At 46.4% G+C, this 21,565-nt stretch overlaps 1 protein-coding gene across 4 annotated transcripts in view; it reads left to right on the top strand.

Annotated features, from left to right (window-relative positions):
- Positions 1 to 21,565, top strand: part of exoc6 (exocyst complex component 6) — a 55,070-nt gene that overhangs the window by 8,148 nt on the left and 25,357 nt on the right. For all 4 annotated transcript variants that reach the window (XM_061225498.1, XM_061225487.1, XM_061225514.1 and 1 more), the window contains exons 2-11: positions 5,939 to 6,110; positions 8,119 to 8,166; positions 8,297 to 8,387; positions 9,774 to 9,819; positions 13,824 to 14,028; positions 14,517 to 14,672; positions 15,136 to 15,204; positions 19,446 to 19,529; positions 19,626 to 19,672; positions 19,932 to 20,052. In XM_061225498.1, the coding sequence (XP_061081482.1) occupies positions 5,939 to 6,110; positions 8,119 to 8,166; positions 8,297 to 8,387; positions 9,774 to 9,819; positions 13,824 to 14,028; positions 14,517 to 14,672; positions 15,136 to 15,204; positions 19,446 to 19,529; positions 19,626 to 19,672; positions 19,932 to 20,052 (1,039 nt within the window). The remainder of the gene's footprint in view (positions 1 to 5,938; positions 6,111 to 8,118; positions 8,167 to 8,296; positions 8,388 to 9,773; positions 9,820 to 13,823; positions 14,029 to 14,516; positions 14,673 to 15,135; positions 15,205 to 19,445; positions 19,530 to 19,625; positions 19,673 to 19,931; positions 20,053 to 21,565) is intronic.

Genomic DNA, 21,565 nt, shown 5'->3' with positions numbered 1-21,565 from the left:
CCAGTGTGGGGAGCCGGGTTTGGAGGTGACACTGCTTTCCCTGTTAACCCCCCCCCCCCCCCCCCCCCGTGGGTCTCTGTCGGTCAGAGACCAGCAGGTCTGCCAGTGCCCACAGCTTCCAGGGCCTGGAACTGAGGTGAGCTGCTCTGAGGTCAGTGCTGACTAAAGATCTCATGATACGGCCACTGAATGACACATCTCTCGACTATGAGCCAGTTACATTCAGTGCTGGCCGGAGGCCCGTTCCACTCCAAAGAAATAGTTTGACAGCCCTCTAGTGGAGTTGGCGTGTCAGGACTTTTTGTGGGGAAAAGTGCCTGAGCAAGTGAGTGGAGTTATTACTGCAGGGTGTCTTCAAGCTTCGTCATTCAAGACAAACTCGCCTCCAGTCGCCTTGGGAAAGTGCAGTGCTGGGTTACAGACGTCATTCAGTCTCTGAGAAGTCTGAAGAGCACAGCCTGCAGCCGTTTTAACAATCTTTATTGTTCTTTATCCAGTCAGATTATCTCTACTCAAGGCAGACCACTTCCTGCCTCAACAACAAAAAGCCAAAATGCAGCTTTTCAAGTTATCAACTCTCTCCGCTTTTGAATGAGTCTTTATTTGTGCAAAGGTGCTGCTAAATCAAAGTTTTTTTCAAATGGCACAACTTGAATTTCCAGCTATTACACGGTCAGGATCTGAGTCACTTTTCGATGTTTACTGTTGTAACCAAATGCCTTTCTGACTAAACAGAAAGGTTATGAGGAGGCTGGTGTCTACACAAATGTTGTGGATGTTGTGTCCTCTGGGCATTCCAAAATGAAACAAGCTTCCCTTTTTAAATGACCCTTTAGCCCTTTACCATTTCACTGTCTTGAGTAGGCCACTATTTTGCATCTGTGGCTTTGCTCATAATCCTTCAATGACATTTCTCTTTTTCATGAAATGTCAAAGCCACATTTTTTTGCTGTGGCTGTCTGTTAGGAGAAGTACAACTGAGTGAAGCTCTGGGTAAAGAAGGTGGGAAAGGCCTTCGTTGGACCTGAACAAGCTAACTTGAAAGTTGTCTTGGGATTGTCAAGATGCGTGTCAATTTTGCACCAAATGAATGCATTTTTCTCCCATGAAAACCACTAGCAGGAAAATAAAACAGATTTCTGGCTTTTTAAGGAGCGTGTATCACTTCTCATCTCTTGGTTAAAAGCGAGCCTGTGGCTTTGCTGGATTTCAGATGTGAAACCTCAGTGAGAAGCGTCAGATACAGAAACCAGCGCTGCGCTCTTGGTTTCCTATTTGGGGCTGTGGTGTGACTTTTGTGTACGGCTATGCCTTGGTTTGCAGAAACCCTTTCCTTCTGTGGGGCAGACGGTTTCATACCAAAACGGCGAAAGGGGAAGGATTGCGGTCAAGTTGTAAAAATAAAAATGAACTGCATGGAAATGTACAGAATGTCGGAAGTTACTGTCGAGAATACAGGTAGCAAATGCACAGGTGCAAACGTGTGAACAGCGCGATTCTATTCAAGGCAACCCCAAGGTCCCCGATTACAGAGTAAGTGCCCTTATTGAAACTGATGGCAGTCATGCTCCTATGTTTCTCATCCATCAGCACAGGATACAGGTCAACCAGCTGGTGGGTGTGTTACTGTATGAACCCTGGTACAGTCTGAAGGCCGGGGAAGGTAGGTTGCCCATTCCACCACTAGGGGGCAGGGGTGACACTGAATGAGTGAGTCATCGCCATAGAGATTAGCAGCTGGAAGGATGGACCATAGTATAGTCAGTAGTAATTATTAGCAGTGAAAATGACCATGGTGGTAAGGTAATTAAGTTCAGGGAAGCTGATTATATGTGAATCTGTTCTGCAGTGCATCTCTGAAAACAGTGTCCTGTAAATTGCTTGGACACTTTAATAATTGAACAGTATGCACAGCTAAAGAGAGGCCACATTCCCCTTAGTGTTTTTTATTAGGCCGAAGAAGCTTGTGACCCACCTGCATTCTGCTCTTAATCACTTGCACGAGCAAACACACCATTTACTGCATTAAAATGATATACACGGCTGCCTGGGTTTTTGCTTTTGTATTGAAGTACATGGTTGGATTTGTATAGCTGCTGATAATAACATTGCCTGTAATGGAAAGGTTGGTTTGAAAGCGCTATTGGAGCTGGCTGTACTCAGTGCTATTCACCCTTTTCTAGGCATTTATTGTGCCATTAAATATCTGTTTAGCATCTGCAGGCCTGATAACAGGAAAGAGTAACCTGCTGCCATAGTAACCAAGTTCAGTGCCTGGTCAGAAGCACATTTGTGACATCACATGTGGAAGTGGGGAATGAGGCAATCATGCAGAATTAAGTTATTTATGCTCTCAGTGAGCACTTTAGTAGGTAGACCTGTGCACCAGCTTGTTCATGTAAATAATTAATCAGCCAATCATGTGGCAGCAACTAGGTGAAAGCATGAAAGCATGCAGACGTGGTGAAGAGGTTCAGCTTTGACCATGGAATGGTTGTTTGTGCCAGACAGTGTGGTTTGAGTATCTCAGAAACTGCTGATCTCCTGGGATTTTCAGGCACAACAGTCCCTAGGGTTGCAGTGAATACGGAAAACAAAAAAACATCCAGTGAGCAGCAGTTCTAGCAAAAATATGGCAAAAACGCACGATTATTGAGAGGTCAGAGGAGAATGGGCAGACTGGTCAAAAGATGACAGTAATGCAAATAACCACGTTACAACTGTGGTATGCAGAAGTGCATCCCTGAACACACAATACGTCAAACCTCTTAGTGGATGTACTACAGCAGCAGAACACCAATAAGTCTAAAAAAATAAGTCTGACAAATACCTAATAAAGAGCTCAGTGAATATACTCTGCTGAAATGGTATTCCTGCAGTTCTTCTCCGGTGAGTTGGTCTGTTAGCCAGTAGATGGCGCCACAGAAGCACATTTGGCGGTGGTGCGTTCTTGCTGAATGTTTCATACTGCCCCCTTGTGGTCTTGACAGAAATAAATATCCCACAACGTACTGGCTATGGGCATTTCCACATGTGAATCTGCTTTCATATACAGCACGTCACTGCACAGAATGCAAGGCTGAATTTGTCTGTTATAATTTAGTGTGTCTTAAAGGTCTTTAGACACTGATTATCATCAGCATCACATAATGCTAATGATAATCGGGTGTTAACTAAGTGGCCTGTTGGCCTTAATTGTCTTGATTAGTTTTCTCTCGTTACTGCACTGCAGGGGGTGCCTGTATTAACAGATATGATGCAAAAATGGGCAGTTTATGATTAATATAGTTTACAATTATTAGCTGGAATTGCACGACTGCTATGGGACTCATTGTTGTGTTTGCAGTGGGCCTTATAGCTTCTAGAACACCCTTGGCATTAATCACTCATTTTCCTGCCTGCTTTTTCCCATCATGAACTCAGGAATCGCTTTTTACTTTGACAAAGGTAATGCCATGAAGCCCGCATTATATTACACCACTATAGGGAGAAATCTAATTTGAGCTTATCAATTATGCACTTTGCTTTGTTAAATAGGCCCTTTTTTATGCTCAGACGAATGTTCAAACTGAGGGATGTTGATTAACATTTTAATAGCTATTTTAGGTTGAATTATTCCCATTCAGTACTCCACCAGTAGAGGGAGTAAGAAACCACCCTTATTTAATGGGCAGCCTTAAGGAGAACGAACCACATGGCTTAATGAGCAGGTTAAACACGGTAACTATGCCCAGACAGTGATACACAAATTCATAATTTTTCATGAGACAGAAGCAGTACAGAATGTTTTTGTAATGCTTTTTCCTTAGCAAAATGAGCAGCAGGATTGCAGTTCAAACTGGGAAAACTCAACACCTTGGACCTTCATTGTCCATAATTTAGTCCAGTGAAGACATACAGGAAAGCATTGCAGTAGGATTTGATGAGAAAATGTATTATTATTTTTTAATTCATTTTGTAGTATGCCCTATCAATCACAGCTTTCCTGCCTGTGTTTGCTGAATCAGTGTGTCACCTGGAAATGTAAATGAGTTTAGTGGGTCTCTCCACAGTGGGAGAGTGTTTGGATTTGGATAGTGTTTGGATAGTTAACTTTGGTGACTTTTGCTCTGTTTGTGTTTGTTTGTTCAAAAAAAAAAAAAAAAAATGGCCCTTGTCCTTATCTTTGTTGTACAGGTAGCAGTTGAAATTGTACTTACCTCTAGGGTCTTTCAGCGAACTTATCCCTGGTTATGGGTAAGCACTTTGTTGTACGTCGCTCTGGATAAGAGCGTCTGCCAAATGCCAATAATGTAATGTAATGTAATGAGAGGCAGCTCTGGTCCAGAGTGGTCCTCAGGCCGGAGCAGTGGATGATTAGGACTGATGTCTCCAGAACTGTCGCATGATACGGTTTATTCACAGGGCCGAAATGCTTCTCTAAAGAGAGAGATTACCCAGGACTGCAGCCAGTTCTTTTCAGTTTACATTTGGAAGAACTAAAGCAGACCGAATCCAAACCTGGTCCCTATTTACCTGTGAGGTGTGTATCCGTCCAGAAGCAGGTGGATAAACTGGAAGCAACATAAAATGTATAAAGAGCATTTTTTGGGACTCGGCCGTCACACCATTGTGACCTGAGGTAGAGTGTGTGTGTGTGTGTGTGTGTGTGTGTGTGTGTAAAAGAGAGAGAAAGTGGCTACCCTGAGGTCTCAGCAGAGTGTTTTGCCAAGGCATAATGTTTCAGGAGCCGTTACTACCGTTCTGACCGAAGGGCTCCGTGTGTTTTTAGGGCCGCTCTCCTTGTTGTTGGGGGCAGTCCGGGGTGGAGGGGGGGGGCGTGGGACAGGGGTGCGGGCGGTGTTGGAAAGGAGGTGCACTGAAACCCCCCAGAGAAGAACAAACAAGGGCCCACGTTCCCCTGACCTGCCGATGAGTGATCCTGGCAGGGCGCCCCCCGCACCGCTCTCCTGGGACCGGAGGAGGAATGCGGTCCACGAGGAGCTGTGGCCTTCACAAGAGCCACTTTTGGATCCCCCCCCCCCCCCCCAGCTGCCCCTCAATCGCACTCTTTTGGGGGCCCCCCCTAGCTCCCCCTCAATCTCACTCTTTTAAGCTTCTCATTGATGCTGACTTTGCCAGAGTGGTTATAATGAATACGAGATGGTTGGTATAATTGATAACTACTGTGAACTCCTTCTCTTGTATATGGCTCTTTCATGTATAGTCCCAAACCAGAGAACATTACTTCACCAGTTCGCTATAACTGTTCAGTTACCACTTTTTGAACAAGGCCATCAAAATTGAATACTTGTCTTTTTTTTTGCTCTAAATTGGCTGATGTAGCCAGTTTGCTGAAATACCTGTTTCCGCATATCAGAGCAGTTGCATACACACCAGCCAGCCACACTTGCCAGATAACAGTTTAACATCAACAGCGAAAATCAAACCCGTGGTCAGTTGAAGTTTGCTCATGTCCTTCTCCGGACCTTATCTGGATAGCCATGCTCTGTGTGTGGTTTGCTGAAGGCTTTACTGCTTCCGGCAGCAGTAATATGTGCCTAATGTGTGACATTTCCAGCTTGAATCATGCTGTGAATGGACTTGAATCCAAGCCAGTGTGTCAAAATCGTAAAGCTTAGCACATTGCAAATTTCCTTCAAGGAAAATTCTGCATATTTTCCGGCTCCGTCCATAACGAGAAATCATATTCCATTTTGTGAAGTCTATAGTGATATTCTTTGAGCCCAATGTCAAGATGAGGTGGCTGCTTACTTGCCTGTTTGAAATGTTCGTGAACTGACACAGGATGCAGCTGTGATGTTTCGGGTGTACAAACTGGGTTTTCAAAATTTTGAGAAAAAATTAAAATAGTATTGAATTCCTGCACCACCACCAGGTTTGAACAGTTGACGTTCTACACTTTTCTAACGCTAGGGGTCTTAACCGTGTCTTTCAGATCTGTTTACGATGACCAGCCCAACGCACACAAGCGGTTTATGGAGAAACTTGATGCCCGAATACGGAACCATGACCGAGAGATCGAGAAGATGTGCAACTTCCACCACCAGGGCTTTGTGGACGCCATCACAGAGCTGCTCAAAGTCAGAGCCGACGCCAAGAAGCTGATGGTAAGGAAGAAGCCAGGCCTTGTGTTTCTCTTGACCAGGGATACTCAATCTTTCCCAGAAAGGCCTGGTCTGGGTGCAGGTTTTTGTTCCAACCAAGCAGTTACTCACCTGACTCTACTAGTCAACCATTAGCCTTTGCTAAAGATCTTCATCAGGAGAATCAGGTGTGTAACTGCTTGGTTGGAACAAAAACCTGCACCGACACCAGCCCTTTCTGAGAACGGGCTAGAACATGCTTAAGCAAGCCTGTTCCTGGAGATCTACTATCCAATAAGTTTTTACTCCAACCCTAATTTTGCACACCTGATTGTACTAATTAGCAGCTCAACACAATCTCTAGCTGTTGAATGAGATGTGCTTTGTTAGGATTGGAGTGAAAACCTGCAACGGTGATCTCCAGGAACAGGGTTGGGCACATCCAGTCTAGAAGATTCCACCATTAGATTCTTCACATCCTACTCCATGCGCTGTTCTTTTGTCTGAGGGATGGCTAGGTCTAAGGGTACACTGGTTGGAGTGTCTTTAGACAAAGAGCAGATGGGGCGGGGTGGGGTGAGGGGGGACCATAAGTACATAAAGGTCTCACTGTGTCCTCTCTGGTCCTCTCCCTTCTGAATTACAGCTTTAGCTCTCAGATAGGAGCACCCAGCATACCTTTCACTCCGAGGTCAGGAGCGCACATTGGAGCCCTGTCCTCGCTCCGTTAATCCCCCCACCCCCACCCTGAGCAAAGAGCACCCTGCTCTACAGGAGCACTATCATGTTGCCCTGCCTGGTGACCTCACACGCGGGGGCAGAGAGGCCCCCGGAGACCCCCTCTGGATTAGCATGGCTGAGAGAGCGGGAAGCCTGCATATGCGTTGTGTGATTGGTGGTTGGTCGGGTGGGTGGGCGTGCCCTCAGAAAGGGATTTATTTTCAAATTGTGCGTTTCGTTTTTTTACTTCGTAACTACCGATGCTCTTTCTATGAGCTTCATGCTGTGGGAGGGGTTGTTTCGCTTAGATCAATTTATTTCATTTGAGAATAAATTTGTTTTGGGTTATAAATGGGTTTTAATTAATTTATTGTGATTCGTTTCCCCTGCTGGAGTACACCGAAAGATAAGTGCACTTATTTTAGAAGTGCAAAGTTTTTATATAGGGAGAAAAAGAAAAGTGAAGTTAGCATAATTGGGTGCTGGCTTGGTGGGGGGGAGGTGGTTTGCTCAAGTTACGGAGATTAGCATGCAGGCTTAGGCCAATTCTCTTTAGCTCCCTTTACACTTCAGAACGTAGAATATGCGCACCAAACGGCGAGGTCTTAGTTCACCCAAGGTTGCAATTAGACCAGCATTATATAAAGGATATTCAGATAACAAGGGAGCAGATACGAAATCAATGAGGTCACTGGGCATCTTTGTCCGGAGATTAATGAGGGTTTTTTTTTTCCTTAATAAACCCAAAATGCGCTTAATTATTACGGTGACCTAATGAGTCACTTAATATGTGGGAAAGGCCGAGGTGGGACCGTCCCTGCACCTGCGACAGCCAGGCGCCACCATGTTGAGCAAGGGCGCCGCATTTGATGTTAATCAACCGCCCAGTGTTTGTGTTCGGCGCAAAAAACCAAGAGCCAATGTTTAATTACCAGAAAACGCGGCCCGCGTTTCCCCCGCGGACAAAGACCGGCACATAGAGCTCATTGAGGTTATCAAGAAGGGACCAGTGGTCAATTGGGTCATTGATTTGGATTGTTTGACAGACCCGGAGGAACAAGCAAAGTTCAAAAATCCCAAGTAAAATTGAGAAGTTTGTCACAGAATCTGTTGGAAAGAGCTGTCAGGAGCGATTAGGGGGGCATAAAAGCGCTGTGCGATCAAAAGTTCAAGTTCCCGTTGCAGATTTAATTTGAATTTGCATCCCTTTGTTCCGGACTCCTCATGAAGCCTGATCTGATTACAAGGGTGAGCAGTTACAACAGGGAATTGTGCGCTTATTTGTCTAACAAAAGTGATATTATTCTTTAAGGGCCAAGTTACCGATACCAATCGAAGACTGCAAGACGCCGGGAAAGAGGTAAGAGGCTGACAGGCCTTTGTGTTGCGTGTCTGCAGTTTGGAGAGAAATGTGAAGTCTGTTGAAAAGCGCTGAGGGCACGGCCTCGTTAATTGGGGGGGTTTGCGTTCTCCGACCTTCCTTATGTAAGGTGACAGCCCAAACGGAGGAGGTCATCCGCTGCAGGGTTCAGCAGAGGAACATGGCCACCACTGTGGAGAAGCTGCAGCTCTGCATCCCCGGTGAGACGGCCGGCCGCACGCACGCAGGGACACACACACACACACACACACACACACGCACACAGGGACACACACGCACACGCACACACACACACACACACATACACACACACACACACACACACACACACACACGCACACTCTCACACGCACGCAGGGACACACGTGCATGCTTGTGTACATGCACACACACACACACACACGCACACTCTCACACGCACACACTCACACGCACGCAGGGACACACATGCACACAGGGACACACGTGCACGCTTGTGTACATGCACACACACGCACACGCACACTCACACGCACGCAGGGACACACACACACGCAGGGACACACACGCACGCTTGTGTACATGCACACACACACACACTCTCACACGCACACAGGGACACGCACACACGCTTGTGTACATGCACACACACACACACACACTCTCACACGCACGCACGCTTGTATACTTGTCGGGCACACTGTATACGTGCACACACACGCACACAAGCTCACTCTCACACACACGCACACAGGGACACGCATGCACGCTTGTATACCCACACACACACAACACACACACGTGCACATACACACACATATGCATCCACACATCACCTACATTTCACACTTGTGCACATGTGCAATGTACATGCAGCAGCAAATGTACATGTGATCACAAATGACATTACATTCTTGGCATTTGGCAGACGCTCTTATCCAGAGCGACGTACAGTTGATTAGACTAAGCCGGAGACAATCCTCCCCTGGAGCAATGCAGGGTTAAGGGCCGTGCCAAAGGGCCCAACGTCTTTCCACTAGCCACTGGCTATATCTGTAATGTTCATATGAGCCTGAAAAGTAAATATGGGCATCTGTGACACATGCCTATCTGCTGTCCCTGGTACCTCGGATATTTCTGTCCGCTTAAATTTAATTGGTGGATTTGTTGCTTAGCTACGCATACTAAAGCTGTTGTACAATGCTCTTATGTAGAATAACTGGCAAATAATTGATTTGGAAACTAATATCTGTGATTTGGAATGCAACATTTGCTGCATAGTTGTTGCATTTAAATTGATGTGATTTATTTGTGTAATATACACTGAAATGTGCTTCATCTTGTCCCTTGTGCCATGGCTCTGGGCTCAGAGTAGAGCCCTGAGACTCTGTTAGGCAAGTGACACAAGTATGCCCACATTAAGAAACACAGTGCGGACTAGGCTTGTAATTATATATGTGCACATATCTATCTGTTTGTCCCCCACAGCCTTATTCACGCAATGCAGATGTTAATAATATTTATTTTTATGTATATATTTCCATTAAATTAATGGAATGCAAGATATACCCTGATGTTTTTTGGGTTTTTTTCCCCCCTCTCACCAGTTCTTGAAATGTACAGCAAACTGAAAGAGCAGCTGGACTCCAAAAGGTAAAATTGTTTCCATGTTCATATTTTTAAATAGTTAGGCTTCATTCCCCAACATGACTGGTCTGGTATAACATTGATAGTGGATTGAATAAAATTGCTTTTTGCATTATACACAGTATGTACTTTTTTTTTGCACCTAAACAATGAAGTATGTGTCAGGTGCAGTAAAATGAAATATGGGAAAGCATGTTGGTCATTATTATTGATGTTGTTATTATTATTCTTATTATATAGACTAATGTAAACACTTTAATAAAATAAGTCTAAATGATTTCATAATCCTGAACAGCAGGGGGGCCATGCTTCCCTCAACGAAAGTCCATTCTGAACCTGAAATTAATGACCCTTCCTTGTTCATTAATGTCTCCTTAATCAATCACAGCACATTATAAATGAGTTTACTGTTCAGACGCAAGACAATTGACCTTGTGTGTGCCCTTCTTCACAGCAGTGGCCCACACCAGAGAGCTGTCACAGGCCTGGTCCAAATTAAGGCAATTAGCGCAGTGCGTTGCTCCATTAATCTGCGCGTCTCCTCTGTGCACTAATGACTGAGCGGGGACATGGGTCTAATCAGCCCCGGAGTGCTCCAGAGTTCACATGTAACACTCACTGGGGAGAGGCTGAACACTGGCACTCTCAGTAACCCGCGTGCGTGTCCTGCGACGCACATCTTCTTTCCGGGTGATTCGGTCAAAGTGCAAAGCTGTGAGGTCCTGTAAGAATTTCAGGGCGATGTTAAAACTTTTCGGATTCATTTGTAACTTTGGCTTCGTGAGAAGCGGTTTGTCAGACAGCCGCTCGTAGCTGTATGTTGAAGTGAAGGCCAAATGCCTTTGTGCTTCTGCTGTCTCACCCTTTTTTTACATACTTCTATGATGTTGTCTCTCCCTTCCTCTGCTGGGTTTGTGGGGTTTTCTGAAGTTTGGTCCCAACAGTAATGCTCTGACTTTACATCAGCTTAGTAACAGTGCTCGGCTGGGCTAATGGTGGTGGCTGCTTTCTGTATATTGTATTTTTGGATAATTGCTTGCATCACAGTGCCAAATACAAATGTCTCTGGTTTCTCGGGGTAAATGGGCCAGATTTAGCCAGGGAGGCTAATTTTCACCTGTAGACCTTTGGCTACACGTCTTTGGATTGTGGGAGGAAACCCACCCAGACTCAGGGAGAACACTCAAACCCCACACAGAGAGGATTCGGGCTGGCCAGGACTCCAACCCAGAACCTCTTCACGAGGCATCAGTGCTAACCACTGTGCCAACCCGCTGTCCCGTCAGCTAAAGAATCAACCGAACTGATGGACAGGAGCTGAAATCATTGGGATAAACTGTTATCCTACTCAAATAAAGATCGACAGTCCAGACATATTGAGCGAAATGGGTGGAAAGCAGTGGAGAGGAATATGCTGTTGATTTTCCCACCCGAGGACATAGGAGAGAATGCTAACCGCACAATGCAAAAATGAAATGCATCTGTCAGTCCATGAAGACACTGATTTATCACAGCTCACATGGTGCCAAACACAACTGGGTAAAATCACCACACACACACACACGCATACGCATACGCAACAGGGTTCCTGTAAACTAGTCCATTATCACACCTGTTATGTGGTTATGTGATGTTCATGACGTAACGGAACAAGTATTTCTGAGCCCTGTAGATGGAGCCTAGCACTAGGCAGCAAGGAAGACCATATGGAGCCATTTTAAGTAAAATCTTGGTGGCATATGCCATTAATGTCAAGTGGCTGGCTCCGGAGATTAGGCCTAGCTCAATGGCTGCCTTCCTAATTTACCGTTAATTGCCCATTAGCGCTGATGGCAAACCGTGACACCGCTACAACATCAAGTAATGAGCCGATTATTTTCAAGGTATGATTTTACACCAAGCTGTGATATGTATTCATTAATATAAATTAAATAATTTGTATCAGTTGAACTGAATTGCTGGAACCCGCACTGGAGTAGTAGCTTGCAGAATTTTTACATTATATTTTAGCATGGTAAGAACAAAGTTACTTTCCGTTTTGCTGCATTTTCAGGAAATAAAATCTGTACCAAGTTAAGTGTTTGGTCCCCAACTGATGTAATTATGTTTAGATGATTAAAACATTGACTGGTGTGAACAGTCATTGTCCAATCTTGGTTTACTTGTGCCTTAAGAATACAAATGTGTTTTGTAGATTCCCTTGAAGGAACAGCCATGGCAGGGACAGCATGTCCCTGAAAATGAATTGAAACTGGCTTATACTGTATGCTGATGAATTGGAATTGGAATTGTACAGAGTCAATGAAGAACCCTGTAGAAACGGAGACAGGGAATAGTCTTTCACCTTGATCCTTTCCACCATGGAAGATATTTTTTGGAATACAAGACTGAGCTTTCCTTTCCGTAGAGGATGCCTCATAACTTATGCATGAAGTAAAGTTGCATCCCATTTAAGCTCTCTTGTAATACCTAAAAGATTAATGCCCACATTATAACATGAAGTGGTGCATCGGAGCCTGAGCATTTATGCCTGTAATCATATTCAGACTTTAAGAAAAGGCTTTAATTAAGTTTATTTGTATTTGTATTTATCAGCAAGCTTTAAAGCAGCTCCCCCCCCCCCCCCAGTCAGTGTAATCCCATTCATATGCAGTTGGAAAGTGAAAGAGAACATAACAGAGCAGAGCATAAACAGTTGTTGAATTCATGCAGAATGTAAATCCTGACCTGCGGCTGACCCTGTAAATCAAAGGGCCGCACGTTCGGCCGGAGCAGACACTGAAAGAGCCGATTCCGGCGCTGGAAGTTGTAATTAGTGTGGGGTCTAGCAGTGGGTTTGAGCCGGATTATAGCCATTCTGAGCGCAGCTCCACAGATGACCCGGCCTCGCAGAGATAAGCCCACGTCGATCTATGGAGTAGGAAAACCAGTGGACATGATTCCACTGTTATTGTGAGTTGACCCTTTTTTTGAGGATTCGTCTTGGGTAGGTTGTCGGATTTAGGGAGAGCTATCAGGTCTAAATCTGACAATGTTACTGCAGTGTAGGCATTACCGCTGTAAAGTTGGGGGGGTTGGGGTGGGGGAGGGCTCTGGGGGAGCCTCCATTACATTCAACATCCTCAGGGCATGAAAAGGTCTTTCATTTGCTCTGGGATTCAATCCACAGCTTATGCAAAAGGAAGTCTCCTTTTTCCGGGGGTTTTAGGATATTTTCTCATGTCAAAGAAAGAACTGAGGCGCTTTTAATTCTCTGTAATTCTCTTTTAATTCCACATGTTCCCCACCCGCAAGGCGCCACATGTTGTATGCGCTGTTGGAGAAATGTATGGAAAGCTGAAAAGAAGCTGACGTTCCTACACAGTCCTCCTACATATGGATTTTCTGAAGCCATTTGTGTTTAACAAAAGAAATGTGTAGCCGATAGCAGCGCTATTTTTGGCTGCGTAGCGTCATATAAATGGTTTCCATCCATAGTTCCAGAGCCAGGCTTTGCTGAGTCTGGAGGAAAGCTTGCTCAAGTGCTGCCACAATGCTGCTCTGTCTGCAGAAGGTAGCTTTTCAGTGTCATTCCTGAACATGGCTCATACACTTTTCAGGATTTTTTACGACACTGTGGTTATAGCACGTGAATCAACACACTGTGGCCCATGGGCCAAACGTGCGAAATTTAACAACTATGCAATTTCTGTGCTTCACACATACAGCTCAGATTTTAGTCTAAAGCTGTAAATGAAACTTGGCTGGCAGCTGGCAGACATTACTGGCAAGTGCCCATTTTTTCTTTTGGAAAGTATGATTTAATAACCTTTCACTTTCTATGTTTGACTCTTTATTTCCCCCCACTATTTATATTTCTGTTTCAAGAAGGTAATGTGACTACTTTGGTTGAATGGCGTTCTGCAGGACTTGATTGAAACGTGTACTTTTTGTGCTTCATTGACTGTTGTGGTCAGGTGAAACGCGTGCGTACAATGGCGTCGTTCACCGTAAGCCTGTCTCCATTTCAGATACTACGCTGCCTTGAAGACCATGGAGCAGCTGGAGAACACGTACATCCCGCGCGTCAGCCAGTACCGCTTCTGCCAGATAATGGCGGAAACACTCCCCAAACTGCGCGAGGAGATCAAGGAGATCTCCATGTCCGACCTGAAGGACTTCCTGGAGAGCATCCGGAAGCACTCGGACAAGATCGGCGAAACGGCCATGAAACAGGTGAGAGGACGGCGGGTCCTGTGATTGGCTGGGCCTGCACGTGGCCTGGGTTGTACAGGGTTGGCACTGATCGAGGCTTGAGGCATGAGGCTTGACTATGGTGGTGGTACATCTCTTCTCCTTGGATCCCAAGCAAGGTGGCTTCACCATAAGGTTCATTGGTCCTTTTAAAATGGTGCCTTTTGAAAAGCAGAGACATTTTGTTGATATTGTCCAGTCAGAAAAGGTCACTCTAATGGATAGGCCAATGGGGGAAAGCCCTGAAAACCTCCAGGGCAGGTTTTTTGTTGTCAAGGGATTTGGCATCAGTTTGAAGAATGCCAAATTCATGGTGACTTTTAAGCCCTGTTTATGTTGAAATTAGGTGGCACCATTATCCGGTATGAAGCCAGTGTCTTGTAATGCTGGCATTTTCCCAGTAAAATGGATGCTGTATGATGAAGAAGCAGCAGTGTCCCTGACCCGTGCCGTGTCCTGAACGCCCACAGGCTCAGCAGCACAGGACTTTCAACAGCGCCGTGCAGAAGCAGGCCAGCGGGGCCTACGGCAAGCCCGTCTACTCGCTCAACGGCCGCGCTCCCGCCCAGCACAACGGCCTGTCTCCAGCAGAGGGCGCCGAGGAGGAGGAGGACGCAGACGAGGAGGTAGAACCGCCGCGTTCGAGAAACACAAAGCTGGAAAGAGTCATTTTTAAAAAAACGTTTTCTCATCTCACATTCATTTCCAGTTAAATAATTGCCTTTGCTCTGAGCTCTGGGTTCCACCTCTCTGGCTTCTTCGCTTGTCCCTCTTCATTACGTGTTTTTCATTGTGTCTTTCTATTATTCCGCCACTTTGCCCGTTTGGTCTTGTTAATAAGGAAGTCTGAGCTCACTGACTTGGATGACTCTACTTCCATAAAGTAAAAGGGGGGATAAAATGTCTGCCTGTATTATGTTCCTCACAAAAGAGTAAACCAAATGTGAAAACCAGCAAGCTTGTCAACAAGCAGAGCGGTAGCTACCCTGCAAGAAGTTAACCTTTGTCTTATTTGTAATATGACGTCTCTGTGTTATTTATATTCTTATATATATTCTTATGTTCTTTCTTTTTTTTGTGTGTCTGAAGGTATTAACAGCGCAAGACCTGGTCGATTTCTCACCTGTGTACAGATGCCTTCACATCTACACAGTTTTGGTAAGTGTTTTATCATGTGAAGTTGGTTTATTGCACTTTCGGACTGCACTGCTGCTCATTATCTGAACCTTCAGTGTTTTTTTTTCATGTCATGAATCATATTTTACGAAAGCGTTTAATTAAACACAAACCCCACATGCAAGTAGTGACAATTTGAGAAGGACAGCCATGCGACATGGCTCAGGCAGTAAGAGCAGTCGTCTGGCAGTCGGAGGGTAGCCGGTTCGATCCCCCGCCCGGGCTGTGTCGAAGTGTCCCTGAGCAAGACACCTAACCCCCAAATGCTCCTGACGAGCTGGTCAGTGCCTGGCATGGCAGCCAATCGCCGTTGGTGTGTGAGTGTGTGTATGAATGGGTGAAGGAGAAGCATCAATTGTACAGCGCTTTGGATAAAGGCGCTATATAAATGCCAACCATTTATCATTTACCATGCTGTTTCTGTGTTTTTAAGTTTTGTCTTTTTTAGGCTGGGCAGTTGCATGTATGTGCACATTACTTAAGTGCAGGATTTTACAGCATTACAGCCGTGTATTAACACACACAAAGGTAGTTCTCTATGCCAAAGCCCATTTGAAGTTGGAAGCGTTGGCTTCCTGCTCCAGTTGCCATGACACCCATAATGATTGTAGCAAAAACACATACGGTACAAAAACTGTAGCTTGCGCCTGGGTAAAAGGGTCGGCTACAGTACCTTTTGAAGACCATGTCAGACCACTGGTTGCTTTGTTCTCGCTAATGTTCACATTCACATTTACAATAATTACTTTATACCTTGTGGTGCCACATATTAATAAAGTTTCTTTTTTTCCACCAAGTACAAGTTGCTTGCCTCATTTCTACATCGCATTAAAGCAAGGAGTAAGTCCTTGACCTTGATCTGGACTTTACTAGAATGCTGACAATTGAGCATTTGTATTTAGCTTCTCTATAATACTGACAACAATGGGGACGCACTCATGAGTATTTTTATGGGAAGTCAACTTTTTGAGAATGAAACAGAAACACCAACATGTAGATTGAGCTACTGCATTCGAAAAAACACAGGACGGTGACTTCATGTTACACGTCTCCAAACAACAATCTATATATATTCTATAACATGAAATATAAATATTAATATTTGTGTCTAAGTTGTGGTCAAATTGCATATTTGGCAATATTTGCTAGGAAACACAATGGGTGTTGAGCTTGTCATGAGGATTTTTTAAATGTAATTGGATTAAACCAAAGAGAAAGTTTTTTAGATTAGATTATCAGTCCAGCAGAAAGTCATATTGAAGTAGCGATAGTTCTCTTCCTGTGCTATGGAGAACATTGAACTGAATTTAGCATGTTTGAAAAAGTACCAGCCAAGCACAGCTTTTAGATTGGGAAAAAAAACGGGTATTTTAGTGATCTGGGCAATGTATTATTTACATGAGAGGCAGTCATGCAGATAAATCAACCTCTTGCTTCCAGTTGGCATATCACTTTTTGGCAAACAAAATATATTTATAGATATGGTGCCAAATTGACCTGTAGGGCTTGATTGAATTGCATATGCCCTTAAACATCTTGTATTGTATCTAGCCTCCTATAAATCTTGTAAAGTGTCCCCCCTCTTGGAATGTGCGTACTGCAAGGTCTTGCATTAGACACTTCACACACACTAACGTAGTTCATATAAGGTCGCCGGGTCATAAAAGCATGAGATTTCCACTGTTTTGATAGGCGTAACATCAGTATTATTTCAGTGTAAAGCTGAATTAATGCAATCGAGGGGAATGCGGGGGAGCGGGTTTGTGAGGGCTAAGCCCGCTATCTGACGGGAATTAATCCTGTGTTCCTAAAGGCTGCTAACACTTCAGCGTCTAATAAGTTTGACCGAGCCGTAACCTCTCGCCGTAAAAACAAAGCATAAAAAAAGTGCTGGGCTGCCGCATTCATCTTGTGCAGGGATCGCCCGGCGCTCAGTGGCCCGCGAGCCAGCGAGTCAGCCCGGAGCTTTCCCCTGAATGGCTCCCTTAATGAGAGCCCAGCACAGGGCCGCTCTGCACCCCCTCCCACACTGACTGCTGAGGGGGGGACTCACCGCTCCGCGCCCCCTCCCACACTGACTGCTGAGGGGGGGACTCTCCGCTCCGCGCCCCCTCCCACACTGACTGCAGAGGGGGGGGAAACTTACCGCTCTGCACCCCTCCCATACTGACTGCAGGGGGGGGACTCACCACTCTGCGCCCCCTCCCACACTGACTGCAGAGGGGGGGACTCTCACCACTCTGCGCCCCCTCCCACACTGACTGCAGGGGGGGGACTCTCCGCTCCGCGCCCCCTCCCACACTGACTGCAGAGGGGGGGACTCTCACCACTCCGCGCCCCCTCCCACACTGACTGCAGAGGGGGGGAAACTCACTGCTCCCGCCCCCTCCCACACTGACTGCAGAGGGGGGGACTCTCACTGCTCCGCACCCCCTCCCACACTGACTGCAGGGGGGGGACTCACCACTCTGCGCCCCCTCCCACACTGACTGCAGGGGGGGGACTCACCACTCTGCGCCCCCTCCCACACTGACTGCAGAGGGGGGGACTCTCACCACTCTGCGCCCCCTCCCACACTGACTGCAGGGGGGGGGGACTCTCCGCTCCGCGCCCCCTCCCACACTGACTGCAGAGGGGGGGACTCTCACCACTCTGCGCCCCCTCCCACACTGACTGCAGAGGGGGGGAAACTCACTGCTCCCGCCCCCTCCCACACTGACTGCAGGGGGGGGGGACTCACCGCTCCGCGCCCCCTCCCACACTGACTGCAGAGGGGGGGACTCTCACCACTCTGCGCCCCTCCCACACTGACTGCAGAGGGGGGGACTCTCACCGTTCTGCGCCCCCTCCCACACTGACTGCCGAGGGGGGGACTCTCACCGCTCTGCAGAGGGGGGGGGGGGCACTGTCCATCACATTCCCCCAGCACAGAGTCAGCCTGTACTTATGACCAGCAACTGTGCCCCCCACCCCACGTATACACACACAACACACACACATACACATGCACAGACACGCATATACACACATACGCACACACAAACACACATACACACACGCACACCCACACACGCACACACGGGTGGTGAATGCAGGCAGGATTTCTGCATGTATTCTGTACATGACAGAAACTGTCAATAAAACAATGCTGAGTTTTTGGGATGACAGTTGTGTTATGTTGTGAGTAGTGATTCATGATTTTTGGTCAAAGCAGCCCCGCCCATTATTTTGTTTTTCTTTCCCGCCCAAATATTTGCTAGTGAAAGACTGATAGCTTTCACAGCGATCGCTTCGCTGTAATTATGCGGTAAAAATTTGTCAGTGCCACCAAATGACACGGCTCACCAAAATGCTACTCCCTTTATAGGCTAATGGCTGACTGCCCCAGCCTTTGATCTGCGCGAGAGCGGGGTAAAAGTATATTCATTTGGATTAGAAGCATTGTAATCAGAGGAGCATTACACAAGTTTAATTATAGTGGTGGGGAAAGCCTGAAACAGCAGGTTCCTGTTGGCCTCAGGGCGCTGTTGTTCTTGGACGTGGCCGCGTCTCTCTCTCTCTCGCTCAGCGTTTATCGCTGTATCTCTGCGGTGAGCTTTCCCGAGCCATATCGCGCGCGGAGTGCCGTTTCCCCACATCCCTGGCCGTCTCTGCACGCACTCGGCTGATCGCCGGAGATTAATGCGCTTCTTACGGGAGCCGCGGCCAACATCTGTCAGAAACATCACCGCGCCGGGCGGGGCCTCCGCGCTTTTCCTGGGTTCTTTTTTTTTAAGTGTGATGCGTGATGGCCCCCGAGAGTGTTTGGGTTTTAGGGGGGTTTTACGTTTCAGACACGTTTGACAGATGCCAACTCCTGACCTTTTCCCCAATGCGCAAGGCCTTCCTCTCTCCCCACCGCCTCCTTCAGCTCTACAGGCTGAGCTGAGAAAGGAGAGTCAATGCAAAATAACACTATTCTACAAGCACAAAATAACACTATTTTACAAGAACAAAATTGCAGCTATAATGGATTACTCAATTGTTGTTATCAGTGCTGTGTGAAAGAGGCCACCAGAAGACCTTTGTGCTTATTTACAGTAAATGCCTAAAGTTCAGAATGGCAACTGCGGTTATTGAAGATGGAATGATAAAAGTGTTGAGTTGTGTTTTTATGTATATTTTATTCAGTGGTATATTTCATGGTTCAGTAACGGCGTATGCTCTGCTGCCTGCCCTTGCAGGGTGACCGAGAAACGTTTGAGAACTACTACAGGAAGCAGAGGAAAAAACAGGCCAGGTTGGTACTGCAGCCCCAGTCCAACATGGTGAGTCTCTCTAATCTATCTGGCCTTCTCTGGTTCTAGTGCTTTCCATGATTCAGTAACGTTTATGACCGAGTGCGTTTCTGTCTGTTCTTCCAGCATGAGACTGTAGAAGGATACCGGAAGTACTTCAATCAGATTGTGGGGTAATGTGCAGGCTATTACATTGTTTAATGTGTATTGAACACTATATAAGATTGTATGTATAACAGTCATTATATACCGAATGTATATTTTTAGTGCACATATGCTTAGCACACCTTATGCAGTGCAACACGAAAAGTAACTTTTTAAATTTAGGGGGGGACATGTAACCCTTTTCCTCTGGTAGAGAAAGTGAGGTAAATGACTTGGGTTAGGTAAGGAATCTGAACTCATCCAGTGAAATTGGTGCCCTCTCTGCAGGTTTTTCGTGGTGGAGGACCACATTCTGCATGCGACACAGGGGCTGGTGACCAGAGCATTTACAGATGAGCTGTGGAACATGGCCCTGTCCAAGATCATCGCTGTGCTGCGCACACACTCGGTAAATGCCTGAGAAACACACACATACACGGATGCACACACACACACTCTCCAACACTTGCATTTCCACATGTGCACACACTAGAACATGCATACGTGGTCATTATGCACACAGCATGCAAACACAAGCAAGTAAACATGCACACACGCACAATAACTCTAAATATTGATCTCACATTTTTCCACACATGGACACACACACTAGAACGTGCATACATGCTCATCATGCACACACTCAAGCATGCAAACACAAACAAGTAAACATACACAAGCACACACATACACACACTAGAACATGTATGCAAACTCACAACACACAAACACAAACACACACACACGTTGGGGAGTGAAAGAGCAGCGCTTTAATATGGGGTCTGAAAGCAGGACCTCCATGCCCTGGCCTGTGCCTCTTTGTCATTAAAGACAGAGCGGCCGGCCCAGACTCTTTGTTTGTGGGCCGGGTCTCAGGCTGTGAGCCACAGTGGAGGGCCATTTGCATAATCCCCCGAGTGATTTACAACTGACTGGGCCTTGCAAGCACGCTCTTAGGCCATCACTTTAGAATATTCACAGTTAATCTGCTGTTGTTGTTGCAATCTGTCCTCATTAGGGTCAGCTGACCTCATCATTAGATCTGATTGAATGATTCGCCACTGAAAGGGCCCACCAGGAAATGGTTCCAATTATCATTCCTAACGCCTTGTTTTCAAAATAAACTCAACCGAAGTGAAGGAGAAAAGACTCTTGTTGGAAACTACATTTTGTCCTCTCGGTTGTGTTGATATCTTTTTCCTAGAAGGGGTTCAGATTAATTCTTAGAAGTAGAAAGTGTTTCTGGAAAAGAGCATCTCTTGACATGTTAATGAGTAACTTTAGTGGAGCAGAAAATGCATTGGGAGGGGTTTATTTTAGGTTTGGTCTGATTTAGAGTGTAGTTCCGTTCGTATGGGTGACTCCCTCCTTCCTGCGGGCTGAAGGCTCCGATAGAGCAGCTCTATTGCAGAAGCCCCCTGTAACCCGGGAGGAGAACAGAGTGGGCTGCAGACCAGGCCCGGCTCACGCTGCCCATTGTGTGGGAAACCCATAAACAGCGGGGCGGTTAGCGTGGCCCGGGCGGTTAGCGTGGCCGGCGCTGTGACCTGCACCCCGCACTGCCGCCTTGTGTCACCGCCAGACCCCCTCCTCATTCAGCCGGGTGATTTACGCTCTCCCCTGGCCCGCCTGTCCCACAGGTTAAACCCACGCAGGTTCCCCCTGCCATAAATCACCCCCCAGACCAACCTGCTGAGCAGGGCTAGAGCCAGGGGGGCTTCTCATTGGTCAGGAACGTACGCGGGGGAGGGACTCTGCCGACAGGTGTGAGAAAACGAGGATTTATTTGGGATTCCCCCAAAAAAATGGGTTTAGCGGGCAACAGCAGGGATTGGAGTGAGCAGGCAATGGGTAGCTACAAACTTGGCCTATCTGCCTTGTGTACTGGACTTATGTTCATGGCCTTACAACCAAACATATAT

This window comes from Conger conger, chromosome 2 (assembly GCF_963514075.1).
Source record: "Conger conger chromosome 2, fConCon1.1, whole genome shotgun sequence".
In the NCBI taxonomy this organism is placed as follows: domain Eukaryota; kingdom Metazoa; phylum Chordata; class Actinopteri; order Anguilliformes; family Congridae; genus Conger; species Conger conger.
Note: the sequence above shows the minus strand (reverse complement) of the source record. Positions and strands in the feature narration are given on the sequence as shown.